The sequence below is a fragment of the Uncinocarpus reesii genome, genomic scaffold (assembly GCF_000003515.1).
Source record: "Uncinocarpus reesii 1704 scaffold_4 genomic scaffold, whole genome shotgun sequence".
Taxonomy (NCBI): domain Eukaryota; kingdom Fungi; phylum Ascomycota; class Eurotiomycetes; order Onygenales; family Onygenaceae; genus Uncinocarpus; species Uncinocarpus reesii.
Genome location: NW_003052497.1, coordinates 47,436 through 59,841, shown reverse-complemented (window position 1 = coordinate 59,841; position 12,406 = coordinate 47,436). Strand labels below are relative to the sequence as shown.

General features: G+C 49.9%; 4 protein-coding genes across 4 annotated transcripts; 2 read left to right on the top strand and 2 right to left on the bottom strand.

The window, feature by feature from the left end:
• Positions 1 to 1,059: 1,059 nt before the first annotated feature.
• Positions 1,060 to 3,383, bottom strand: UREG_06119 (uncharacterized protein; the record flags this gene model as incomplete). Its single annotated transcript, XM_002583106.1, has 4 exons — positions 1,060 to 2,558; positions 2,613 to 2,995; positions 3,056 to 3,272; positions 3,344 to 3,383. 4 exons carry the CDS (start codon positions 3,381 to 3,383, stop codon positions 1,060 to 1,062), a joined length of 2,139 nt encoding a protein of 712 aa, XP_002583152.1.
• A 1,311-nt stretch (positions 3,384 to 4,694) lies between these two features.
• On the top strand, positions 4,695 to 6,274 carry UREG_06118 (uncharacterized protein; the record flags this gene model as incomplete). Its single annotated transcript, XM_002583105.1, has 5 exons — positions 4,695 to 5,264; positions 5,329 to 5,501; positions 5,572 to 5,663; positions 5,723 to 6,200; positions 6,256 to 6,274. 5 exons carry the CDS (start codon positions 4,695 to 4,697, stop codon positions 6,272 to 6,274), a joined length of 1,332 nt encoding a protein of 443 aa, XP_002583151.1.
• A 548-nt stretch (positions 6,275 to 6,822) lies between these two features.
• UREG_06117 (uncharacterized protein) lies at positions 6,823 to 8,974 on the top strand (the record flags this gene model as incomplete). Its single annotated transcript, XM_002583104.1, has 5 exons — positions 6,823 to 7,379; positions 7,443 to 7,822; positions 7,870 to 8,114; positions 8,177 to 8,827; positions 8,882 to 8,974. The coding sequence occupies 5 exons, from the start codon at positions 6,823 to 6,825 to the stop codon at positions 8,972 to 8,974; spliced, it is 1,926 nt and encodes a 641-aa protein (XP_002583150.1).
• A 522-nt stretch (positions 8,975 to 9,496) lies between these two features.
• On the bottom strand, positions 9,497 to 11,546 carry UREG_06116 (GTP-binding protein LepA; the record flags this gene model as incomplete). Its single annotated transcript, XM_002583103.1, has 2 exons — positions 9,497 to 10,760; positions 10,819 to 11,546. 2 exons carry the CDS (start codon positions 11,544 to 11,546, stop codon positions 9,497 to 9,499), a joined length of 1,992 nt encoding a protein of 663 aa, XP_002583149.1.
• Positions 11,547 to 12,406: the final 860 nt, after the last annotated feature.

Here is a 12,406-nt window from a genome sequence, read left to right as displayed (position 1 = left end):
TTTGAACAAAGAACACACACGGGGAGAATACTTTCCACTTTACGCTATATATACATCTAGGATTGGAAAGATCACAAACCAACTACACGCGTCCACCTTTTCCATGGATACGCATCGGAAAGGCTGCACAAACGGCAAAGTTGTTGAAACATGTCGTAGCTGCGCCGGTAACCCTCCGAGGTGAGAAGACCCTCCCGTTTTCTACACTGCAGAACATAGGGCTAAGTTGATGGGTTTGGCTCTAGGGTTAGAAGTGAGCCATGCACTGCTTGCGATGGGCATGGGTTCCATTTTTATCTCTGTCCGTATTGTCACCCTACTGGGGCCAGCTCCCCTGATGGCGGTGCCTCGAGATCGGCCATGGACAGCCGGTTCCCAGGATCTGGGAGAAGACATGGTCCAGCCTCCCCACCAGGATTGGGTGCTAGAGGGTGAAAGCTAGGAGAATTGCGGGAATGGGGTACGATAGTGCTTGAAGGTGTGCTTCCAACCGTTGCTTTTTTGGTCTTCTAACGCTTATATGGCCAGTCTGGCAAAATATAGGAGTACGGCTATTCAGGATCGCATATATGTGGACGTTTCCGTTTTATTATTATCAAGGCACGATACACTCACGGAAGCAAGGGAAATAGTTTTAGTTTCAGAGGTTAGATGTCGGATTCCAGGAGTGATACGGCTATTCTTTTTTCTCGGCGACGATTGGACAAGGAGCTTGTTTGGATAGAGGCCTAGATGAAAAGCAGGGGATCATGCTACACGGCGTGGTGTAAGGAGTTTTTCGTTTAGCGATGTGGAGTGTAAAGCATAGTTATAGGAACTTGGAATTCAAAAGACAGCCCAAGGCTTCTTCTTGGTTTGCGCTGGCTCTATACACCATATACTATTAGTTATCATAGACAACTAGCCGAAGTGCAGTAGCCAATGCGAAGACAAGGCATATTCAGACAATATATCAGATGGAAAAATATTAGTGGAAACTACCGTCCATCAATTCAAGTCAACGAAGGGGCGCCAAAAGCGCCCGGAGAGATAAATCCGATATGTGGATTCTTGGAAAGTTCAACTCTCCCTCCCCAACGGCTCCAACGCCGCTGTCAAAAAATCACTCGCATTCAGCAGTTCCGTACTACCGTATATAACCCTTCGTTGCAAGGTCCCACTGCCACCTCTGCTGACACCACTCGAGGTTTGTCCCACGCCACCTTCGCCACTGGTCCGGCGAACCCAGTCTTGTAGATTCCCATATTCCTCCATGCTCCCCCCACCCACTGTAAACACAATTGCCTCGTTGAAACCTTGTCGTCGTTGCCCGAAAGTTGCGCCCGTTCCGGGTCCGGATGATCCCAGAGACCCCGGCGTACCGGTCTGTGCAGGGTTGCGTAATGACGAAGAGGGAGGCATGGCACCGCGCGCGTTGGCGCTGCGAGGGTCGAAGTAAAGATAATTTTCGACTTTAGCTATGGCAGAGCTTGATGCAGATGATGGATCCATGATAGATTCGGTGATTTTGGTTAGGGTGAGATCTTTATTTACGGGGAGGAAATTTTTGACACCGGAAATGAGAGAGTCGAAATTTGCGCCGAGAGCACCGGATGCGATGCGGTCTGTCAGACGGTTGGAAAGAGATGAAAAGCCACGGAAAAGGTCGGAGGAAGGTGGCTGTGGAGCGGTGGCAGAGGTGGTCATCATGGTCATACGGGTAATTTCACGAACGCGTTTGACGTATGCAAGCGAGCTGATGTCTTTGCATCCAGCCTGGGTCAAAGCTTCTTCAAATCGAATTATTTCAGCGCGTGAGAGATCGGATTCTACGCTTAGAAACCATATTAGGAACAGACGGAGCTTATCAGTCGGTTCGTTTCCGCGATTAGGATCAGCAAGGATTTCGAGCATTTGCTGCTTGCTCTGTTTACCAATATTCTCTTCCATTTGGAAGAAGTTATCCAGCTGGCGGTCTTTGATACCCTTGAGCAGGGCGGTTGCAATGTTCATGTGCATATCAAGGACGGCCTTGCGTTCGCGAAGCTCAGGTAGCAGCGTGATGGCCGCTTTGAGGTGCTGGGCCGACGACGCAGTGTCGTTTTGGAGATCTTCGATGGAAGAAGCTCCAGTTTTCTTCGTTATGTCACTTGCATCTTCTTTATACCTAGTTAGTTCGGCATCAATATCTTCGGCGACTTGTGGGAACGGTACTCCGGCATTACGGGCCCAGAAGAAGTCGTTCGCAGTGAGGTCGTAGGAGCGGCTTGTATTGCCCCTTGCCGGGTTAGAGTCGTCACCGGGGGCCTCCATGGTTATTCGATTGAGATGCATTGTCAAAACGTCATGGACAAGTGACTGGTAGGTCCACGAATGGGATAGCATAGGAACTAAGTCAACATTGCGGTCGAGTACAATGAGGACTGGTCGAGCAGCTGGCACCCCGAGGGTTCTCTGGCTCCCACTAGTAAAAAGGTTGTCCTTGGAGTTTAGGATATGATCTCGTAGCTTGCGATCTAGTTTCGTAGCGATCAGCTCCGCCGCACCGCCTTTCGGACACCTGATGATCGGGATAGCACCTATCGCGTTGTCAGTACTCAATGGTACCAATCGTCAACACGTCCCTAGCTTACCCATAGTTACACTGACGCTAAAAAGTCCGCTGACGATTCTGTCAACCAAGGTATCCAGCTCTTCATCCTTGGTTTGTGCACTGTTGATTTTCCAGTAAGTGTCTTTCCCCATGCTTAAACTGAAAAGGTCGGGTTCGGCGACAATAAAATTTAAATACTGGTCGTAAACCTGCGCTACTTTATCTGATGTCGCCGTCGAGGCGATTTGCGAAGCAAAGTCCTCCAGGAGCGGCCGTGGTACGGATGACAGAAAGTTGACATATGCAGGGGCATACAATCCCTTGGAGAGGTCTGTTGTTATATTCTGAATATTTTCAAGTGTGGGCTCGACAAGGTAAAGCACTGGGACATCCGGAATAGGGTAGCGACGAGAATTGATATTCCTGGCAATGATCAGTCAGCGTATGATGCCATCAGGGGGAAGTTCACAGGAGCTGGCGAACAGGTGGATGGTGACGCCCCAACTTCGAAGATCGTTCACTCGTAAGACGCTGCTGATGACATCCCTTCCCAAGTTGTCGAATACCAAGACCTTCCATATCGGGTCGCCGTCTTCGTTCAAGAGGGGAACTGTATGCGTCGTGCTCCCAGACGGCTCGTTGCCAAACTCGGGAGGCTGAGGGGGGTCATGATTCAGGTTCAGGATTCTCTCAATTGCAGCTAGAATATTGTCAGATCAAATTGCAAAGTACTGGACTACTGCGCCAGCTCCTAGGCTAATGAAAACCTACCGATCTGCCGCTGTCGCAAAGAAAATGGACTGGCGGCCATTGTGGTGAGACTGAGGTGCTGAGAGAACGGACCATGTGGCAGTTAGACTTTGGGTGGTTGTTAGAATGCTCGAGCTGGGGCGACTGCTGTCAGTTCATGAGCCCATGCCACGAAGCTATCCGGTTCATTATTCAAATCAGTATCGTTCGCACCACGACTGACTGTCGACTAACTACAGCTGGGAAGAACAGCGAGAAGAGCATCCTCGCCGTCGCTTGAGCTGCGCGATATAGCTAACGTAATCATACGGCTTATATAACTAACTAGTTAATCTTAGTCAGCTGCAGCCGATTTCGACCCCCAACTTTGCCATCACCGCAGTCCTTTTCATCACGCCTCAGCTGCTGCTTCAACATCCCACTGCTTTCTTCCTGCCTCCATCTTCGTTTTCCCTTGGTCTACCTGCCTTTGCCTGTCACTTTCATCGTAAGGCATTGGCCAGCAATGCCACGACGCTGCCTTTGATCAACCCCAACCGCTGTAACGAGACCTCCCTTCGCGTTTTCCCGGGAAGTCGGTGCCCTGATCGGTTAGTTTGGTGGAAGATAATCACTAGGATAAGTTCAGTCGGAGTATCTCCATCTAAGGAGAATCGGGAAGCAGGGATTTGCTTCGTGGATGTGCACAAGTCTGTTGGACTCACGGGTTTAGCAGCTCCCTGAGAATCCGCTTTAAAAAGTGAACCTTGTATTACTGCGCCTTGTGAATGAAGGGGCTGTCTGAAATTTGAAGCTCCAACCGGCCTAATTAAGCAAATCCAGCGACTGTCGTTGAGGAGCGAGCTGTCGATAGCAAGCGCACCGAGCGGTTGCAGGAAACACTCGGCGTGGTGGGTACACTCAGGAGGCGAGCCTGCTGCATCGGCCATTGATGACGGTGACCACGACCATTGAGGTCTTGTTCTTTTTTTTAGCAAATGGATTAATACACGTCTACGGAAGAGAATTTTAAGCCTTACAATCCTGCTACAATTGTGTGGTGTGGCGCTGGCACAGAGAGAGAGAGAGATATCACCGTTCCTGGTCTGACTCTGACCAGACCCGTTCCACGCCTCGCTCTGCAAGACAAGGGGGGGGTCGTTGGCCTTTGAATCCTGTTGCGGTTGTTCGGTTGGGCCAACCAGAAGCCTTCCCGTTGCGTCGATCACATTCCTAAAGCGGACTCGTCTCCGGCCACCCGCTAATCCCAATCAGGCTAGTCTGGCTTGCTCACTTCGGTTCCGGTCAATTATTGATCCGTCATCCACGTGACCCGCTTTGTCATCGCCGTCCGGTCTTGGCCGTTTTTGGGGAAAAACAGCAGCGAAAGAAGATGGACGCAGCGACAGATCCAAACCCGCCGCCTTCGACCGAGCAAGCTGCAGCCCCTTTCTCTGCCGATTACTGGAATGGCATGAACTCGATCTACCCTCCCACTCAATCCCATGATCAGCCCTTTGGGATTGGGTGGGATCACCCTGTTTTCCAGCAACACACCCCCCACCCGCAACCCCAGTCGCAAACTCCCGACCTGTATGCCCATCCTCAGCAGGGATGGCATCAAGCCGCCGTTGCACATTCCGTGGTTCCGGAACCACAGCAGAACTACGATATTTCGAATCAATATCGAATAGACTCCTTCCAGCAACAGCAACAGCTGCCACAGCACCACCAATCCTCCACTGCTTCCTACGACTCCCCGCAGCCAAACGCCCCCTATCCGACCTACTCTTTCGTCGAGGCTCCTACCTACTATCAAAACCCTCTTACGGCCCATAATAATTACTCTACACAACCTCAGGTCGACCTGCAGAGGTCCAGGCTTCAGAATGTCCCCGAAAGCTCCTTGGAATCCCATCCAACAACCTATGCTACCCCTTCCGCGCTCCGGCCCAATATTCAGGTACGTTTCCGCAATTGGTGAATATTCCCTGGCCGCTTGGATAGATGAGTTAACCCTGATTCAGGCGAGGCCTGTTTCGTTTGCGACGGCCTATTCATCGCATTCCCCTAGCTATCACAATACCATTGATCCCCAGTTCCTTACCGCCACTCGCCACTCGATCCTCCAACCGGAACAAGCGCAGGGAAACGTGTTCGTCGTCAATCCAGCAGATCTTGAGCGTTCTAATGCCGCTCGGTTAGTTCCTCCTACCCCCCCGCACTGAGCGACCCAAATCTTGCGTATATGTTTCTAACCCCAGGTATAGAACCCCTCAAGTCGCAAATGGCGAGTTTGCAAAACCCACTGTCCCACCGGGCCAGAACATGAATTTTATCCAAACCAAGCTGACAAATTCTGGTAAATCCCTCCTAATTTTAAAGGTAGTTTGCTGTAAATCTTACTAACTTGGACCCCAGGGATTCCGGCGATTTCCAGAATCGAAAAACCCATTCAACCACGGAAGAAGAAAGAAACTTTACTCAAGGCCAAAACTACCGCAAGAAGAGAGCCGGCCAAACATCTCAAACAGAAGTCAGATAGCGAGACTTCCGAATCAGAGGTTGAAGAACCTCCGGAACCCTCACCGCTTCCTGCGTCTCGACCTATGGATCTAGACGGCAGTACGAAGTACGACGCATTGAAGATTGTTTGGTTCCCGCGGAATCGACAGCCTTCAGCCCCCGCAGTAAGGAATGCAATGGTTCTGTTCTCAGACATGGTTAAAGGCATCCGTGACTCTTGGAAATCGCGAAGCGAAGCCCTCAAAGCAGCAGAAAATCAAAACCAAGAGGCTAAGATTCCGGCAATTAAAAGGGAAGTGATTATGCAGCGCAGACTGTTGGATATGATCATCAATACAACTCTTACCCACGGCCATCCATCCTATGTTCGAAGGTACGTGATAGTTCAATGTTTGCAGTACCTCCTTTATGACTTGCTCTTCCGTCAGTTTGTCGATAGAAGTTTGAAGAGCAGAATGGAGAGAAGTTATTCTGTAGTCATGTCAATGCCTGGAGTTCCAGCCTGTCATGCCACCCACTCCTGCCAATGGGATTAACCCTTTGGGAGAAGTTGCACATAACGTATTGAATGAGCACATATTACCATTGCTCATGAAGTACCAATGCAACTACGTGTTGCTGCAATTAAACGAAGCCGATGAGATCTTCGGTCCTCCTGGGTTTAATGGGCGCTATAGTGATGCCTGAGGTTTTCTCGGCTTTGCCATGGAACCCCTAAAATTCAAGAGCGCCACTGATGTCTTTGGATCATTCTTCTTTGTTATACTTTTCCCATGAATCCGGTAATAAATACTTATTGCTTCATGTATAGATTCGGTGAACACCCCATTATCGTGTCCGCATTTTATTCTTTTCTTCTGGACCGCCACACTGCGGCGGACAGTGATGGGCCTTTGACAGTGAATATACTCAAGGTACATACATTTATTATTTCCATCTCGGCGGATTGTTAACCTTAACTGACATCTTTGTAGTTGATGGCTAAATTCACAACAATGGATCAAGCGATGCTTGAGAAAACGAAGAACGACAAGATTTTAGCACGATTCGTCAAGAAGGGCGGCGAGATCGTTAAGAAGCTGGCTAAAACGGTCCTCGACAACGCGGCTTTGGTGACAAAGAACAAGGCCGAATTAGCCAAACCCGCTCCCAAAGAGAGCCTTCCGCAGGGGACCGTTAGAAAAGAGCAGCCTGAACCGTCTTATCCTCAGGTCGTCATCCGCAACTCTGCACCCCTAGTCGCGAAGAAACGGGCGCGGGAAGGCGAGGATAGCAATAGCCCTGCACCAAAACGAGTGGTCTCACCACCCAATATAAAACCACTTTCCAGGCTTCTACCGGCTACCACAAACACAACACAGCGCGGTGCTGCTGGGAATGACGGGAAACCAGCATCGCACAATGTGAATGCGCCCAATAAACCAAAGGCCAACATCGTTACCCCGAAACCCACTCCTAGCCTATTCAGTAGTCTGATGTCTGCCTCAAAAAAGCCTGGCACGTCAAACGCGGCCCGCGCGGCGGCGGCGGCGGCGGCTAAAGAGAAAGCAAAGTACGTTTGTGGTTTCAGGTCATTCTCTCTACCCCTTGCCACTTTACGCTAACAACGATATAGAACCGAACAAGAGACGGCGCGTCCTCCGCCTAGGCCAACATTTTCGTTTGCTGAAACCTTGGCCGATCTCAGCAAGCCCAAAAAGCCAGAGGTGGCAAAGCCTGTGGAGGAGCTACCACCGGAATCGGAGGAAGAGAAGGCTAAGAGGCTCAGAAAGGAGGAAAGGCGCAGGCTTCGAGTCTCGTGGAAGCCCGACGAGACGCTCGTCGAAGTTCGTCTATTCACCCATGATCCAGAAGAAGAAATCGGCAGGGATGATAGTGCTAGGCGCGATTTGAGTGACCTTGCAGGTGAAGGTCGAACGCTCAAAATGCATCGTGGCCTTGATGATCTAGATGAGGACGACGACGATGATATGTTACCTTACCATGCCCCTTCAGGTTCGTAACTACCTTCGCCGTTGATTTCAGCGCTAACATCGAAGTAGAAGTTGATTTTACCGTCCTTGAGGCCAGTGACCGCTCAAGGAACTTTTTTAAAACCGGCGGTGAAATTGCACCAAAGAGTCCTGCCAAGGAAGAACAAGATCAAAGGGAATCCAACACTTTGAGCGTCTTCTACGCGTCTCCCGATGATGTTCCCATATCTCCCAAGGAACCATCCGTTCTTGACAAAGAAGAAGAATCATATGAGCCTGAAGATGACTTTGGACAACCCAATGACCAGGTCCAGGTACGCTCCTCTCCCGAAATGATTACCTTTGTTAAATACCTAATCTCTCCTATTTCATCCAGGCCCGCTCTGCAAAGTATTTTGCCGCAATGGCTGCTATAGCAGCAAAAGCCGCTGGTACTAAAGTTGGGAAGCCGCCGACTCCACCAGCCGCTACAGTATCCTCAGCAACCAGCTCACATACTCCCGCCCAAATGGACATCACCAGCTTACTTAAAGTTCTGCAACAAAACCCGTTGTCGCAAAGCCAAACGCCTCAACAGCTCCCTCAACCCCAGTCCAATACTTCCGACCTCGAAAGGATTTTCAATCAATTTCGCGAACCTAATCAAACGCCTCTACAGCAGGCCAGCCAAGTACCCCAAATGAACACTGCCCCCACCGCTCCAGGCCTCGACTGGCAAAAGTTGCTTAACGTGGTGACCTTACAAAAGCAAATGCAACAAGCTCCGAGCTTTCCCCAAATTCAAGCCACCCAAGGCCCTGATCTTGCTGCCGTTTTGGCCCAATTGAATCCTGGAGGGCAACAAGGACAACAGCAACAAATGGCTCAGCCGCTCGAATTTAGTCAGCAATCTGTAGCAACACCATATGAGAATCCAGAGCGCAAGCGGTACCGTGAAGGTGCAGAAAGCCATGAGGGAGACGACATTAGCTACGGGTATAACAAACGCTTCAAAGCTAATGGCGAATCTGGCAAGTCTAAAAAACATGTAAGCATGCCTTACTTCCCTTTTCCGGCTGAGACTAACAAATGCTTTTCACAGCATAAATCAGGGCTAGTTCCTTGTCGATATTGGAAAGAAGGCAAATGCCTTAAAGGCGCAGACTGCACTTTTCGACACGATCTCACCGACTGAGTTATTAGACCGTTTTACAGTCTATCCGCATTTAGAAATATTCCGATACCCTGCATTTCTTGCGTGCTCGGCGTCTTGCTATACCTGCGATCGTGCCCCTTATGGGCTACTTCTTTTCTCATCTGTTGTAATCGTGAAATAGCATGGTTGATGGGGTCTGTGGTTAACTTGGCATTGTATTTTATTAGGATCTTGGTGACATCTTCTTTTCGCTATGTAAACCTACATTTATTATTCCCGGTTGCTGGTGTTTGGAATCCATTTTCACTCTTGTATGCTCTTCAATGATTCTACTCTTGCCCGTGTTCTAAATTTTTGAGTAAGAAAGTTCGAGCACAAGCCTTTGAATGATCATTAAATAAAACACAATGCTGGTTTTCCATCCCGATGTGTTTTGGTATTAGACACTTTTATGTGTACAGACAGGTCCATACATATAAAGTGGAGGGCTATCTAACCCGCATCGGGGGCTATTGTACAGAAAATAGTACCAAGTACCTATGATCACAGCAACTTTGACGGCTATTTCGACAAAAACGCCTGGAATGCTTTATGTTCAATAACCACATTTCCAACAGCCTGAAGCTTCTTCCTACCTTCCTTCTGCCTCTCTAGCAGTTTCTTTCGCCGAGTGACATCGCTAGCATGTAGCTTTGCCAGGACATCTTTTCTGTAAGGCTTGATAGTCTCTCTCGCCACAATTTTGTTTCCTATGGCGGCCTGAATGACAATCTCGAACATTTGTCTATCGACATGCTCTTTGAATTTGGTAACCCACTGCTTTCCCAGTCGTGGAACTTGACTGATATGTACCACTCGTGACACGGCATCGACAGGCATCTTGTTGACAAGAAGTTTAAGTTTGACAACGTTGCTTTTTCGCCAACCGGATTCTTCGTAGTCCAAGCTTGCATATCCTTTGGTTAACCCTTTCAATTTGCCAAAGAAGTCGTCCACAAGCTGAGCAAGGGGGAGTTGGTATTTCAGAATGACCTGGGAGGCAGTGAAAAACTCAAGGCTCACTTGCTCACCGCGATTGCCTTCGCAAAGTTCTATAACCTTGCCGAGATATTCGTGAGGGAAAGTTAGTGTGGTAAGAACGTATGGTTCTTGGAACTCCTTGACTTTCATCCGATTGGAGTCGCCGTCGGGGAAGTCAACGGGGCTGGTGATAACGGTTTCTTCTCCGCTGTTCCAGAGCACTTTGCAAGGAACACTTGGAGGTGTGATGATGATATTGGCACCGTGTTCTTGCTGGAGTCGATCCTGGAAAACGGAGCAGTGCAACGTTCCAAGGAATCCCAAGCGAAAACCTGCACCCAAAGCCTCAGAGGACTCCTTTTTGACGGTGATACTGCGGTCGTTCAACAACAATTGGTTGATGCTGTCTTCTAGATGAGGAAAATCATCTGCATGTACTGGATAGGCAGCAACAAAAACCATTGCCTTGGGCTCCTCGAACCCCGGGAGCGGTTTGACTAGCTTTTCAGAGCCAACTTTGGTAAGTGTGTCACCGATTTTTGCCTCCTGACTTTTCTTCATGCCAGGGTTGAAATAGACGTAACCCACTTGGCCGGCCCGTAGGACACTCTGAGCAGTTTGGTTGGGATACATGATACCTACTTCGCCCACGATGTACTTCTTCTGTGTCGCGAAGGATACAAGCTGATCTCCTGCCTTTACCGAACCGTCGAAGACACGTATGAGGAGAATAACACCTTTGTATGTATCATACCAGGAGTCAACCAGGAGAACCCGAAGAGGTTTCGTATGATCACCAATTGGACTACAAGCCTCTGTCAGTACACGTTAACCGATATCTACTAGAGCTTGTGGCAACTCACGCGGGAATCTGCTCGACAATTGTCGGAAGAAGCTGTTGGACATTCAAACCAGTCTTTGCGGAGACCAGCACGGCTTTGTCCGTATCCAGTTCAAACGTAGTTTCCATTTGCTCCAGTGCTCGCTTCGGATCAGCCGAAGGAAGATCGACCTTGTTGATGACTGGCACCAGCTCCAACCCCTGCGCAAATGCAAGGTAGAAATTAGCAACAGTCTGCGCTTGAACGCCCTGGCTCGCATCCACGAGTAGGAGAGCCCCCCCGCAGCTCGCGTAGCTCCGCGAAACCTCTGCTCGAAAATCTACGTGGCCCGGTGTATCAACAAGGTGTAGCAGGTAATCGTCGCCCTTGTGGTTATAAAGCATCGTGCAAGTTTGAGCCTTGACCGTAATTCCGCGCTCACGCTCCACGTCCAACTTGTCCAGCACCTGTTTATTGGAGCCGGGCTCAATGGTTCCTGTCAACTCCAACAGGCGATCCGAAAGCGTACTCTTGCCATGATCGACGTGAGCCACAATACAAAAGTTGCGGTAGCGCTCAATAGGAATAGCCAAAATCCGTTCTTCAAGTTCCGACGGCGGTTTTTTGGCAGTAGCAGCGGCTCTGCTGGCACAGGTGCTGAAAAGACGCGAGGCGTTCGGGGGCAGTCGAAAGGCGAAAGGCAAGGGCCGGCGAGGAGACTGCCCCAGCGCCGTGGTCAGCAATCTGACCGATTGCAGACATCCTCGCATCGGGGTAGCAGCATCGAAGCCCCGAGGAACAATGGGCTCGTCGTGGTGAAACTGCTAGTTAGCTAACCGGATGGAAGAAACGTCGAAGTCGCACTGCAGATTTTCAATGCCACGTGACTGTCACCGTAGCGACGGCAAGTCAACAAGCACCGAGCAGTCTTGAGGGCTTGTCGAGCATCAACAAGCAGCTCGAACTCCGAGCAAAGGACACACGCATCAATCGCAAACATGGCTCTGGCAAAAGATAGACACAGGGTGCACAAGGTATCGCTGAAAGGTACAGCACGAATGGCGACTGCGCTGCTCGGCTTTACTGACTTCTGCGCTCCCTCTAGGCTCCGCCAAACTCGTGTCGGAATTCGTGAGTCGTCTCCTCTCTCATCCTACCCGAAAGGCCGGAGCCTAACGTTTGGCAGTTTGAATACTCGATACACTCAATTCTGTAGGCGATCCCAGCAGGGATTCCTCAACCACCCGCAATGCTAATTTGGCCAAGGTTCCAGCGAGGGGTGTACCCGGCCGACGATTTCACAGCGTAAGCTACCCGCAACGCTTTCTGATGGCCGTAATGCTGATGATGTTACAGGGTGAAGAAGTATGGCCTCAATATGCTCGGTACGACTCGCCTTTCTGACTGCTCCTTAAGCTCCACCTTACTGACCAGCCATCCTAGTATCGGCCGACGACCAAGTCAAAGCGTACATCAAAAGGATCATGTCGCAGTTGAATAAATGGATGCTAGGAGGGAAGATATCGAAACTGGTTGTTGTAATCACGGACAAAGAGACTGGGGAACACGTTGAAAGATGGCAGTTTGATGTATCAAGCCCTGATTCCCCGCTCGGAGGCTTTGCGACTCA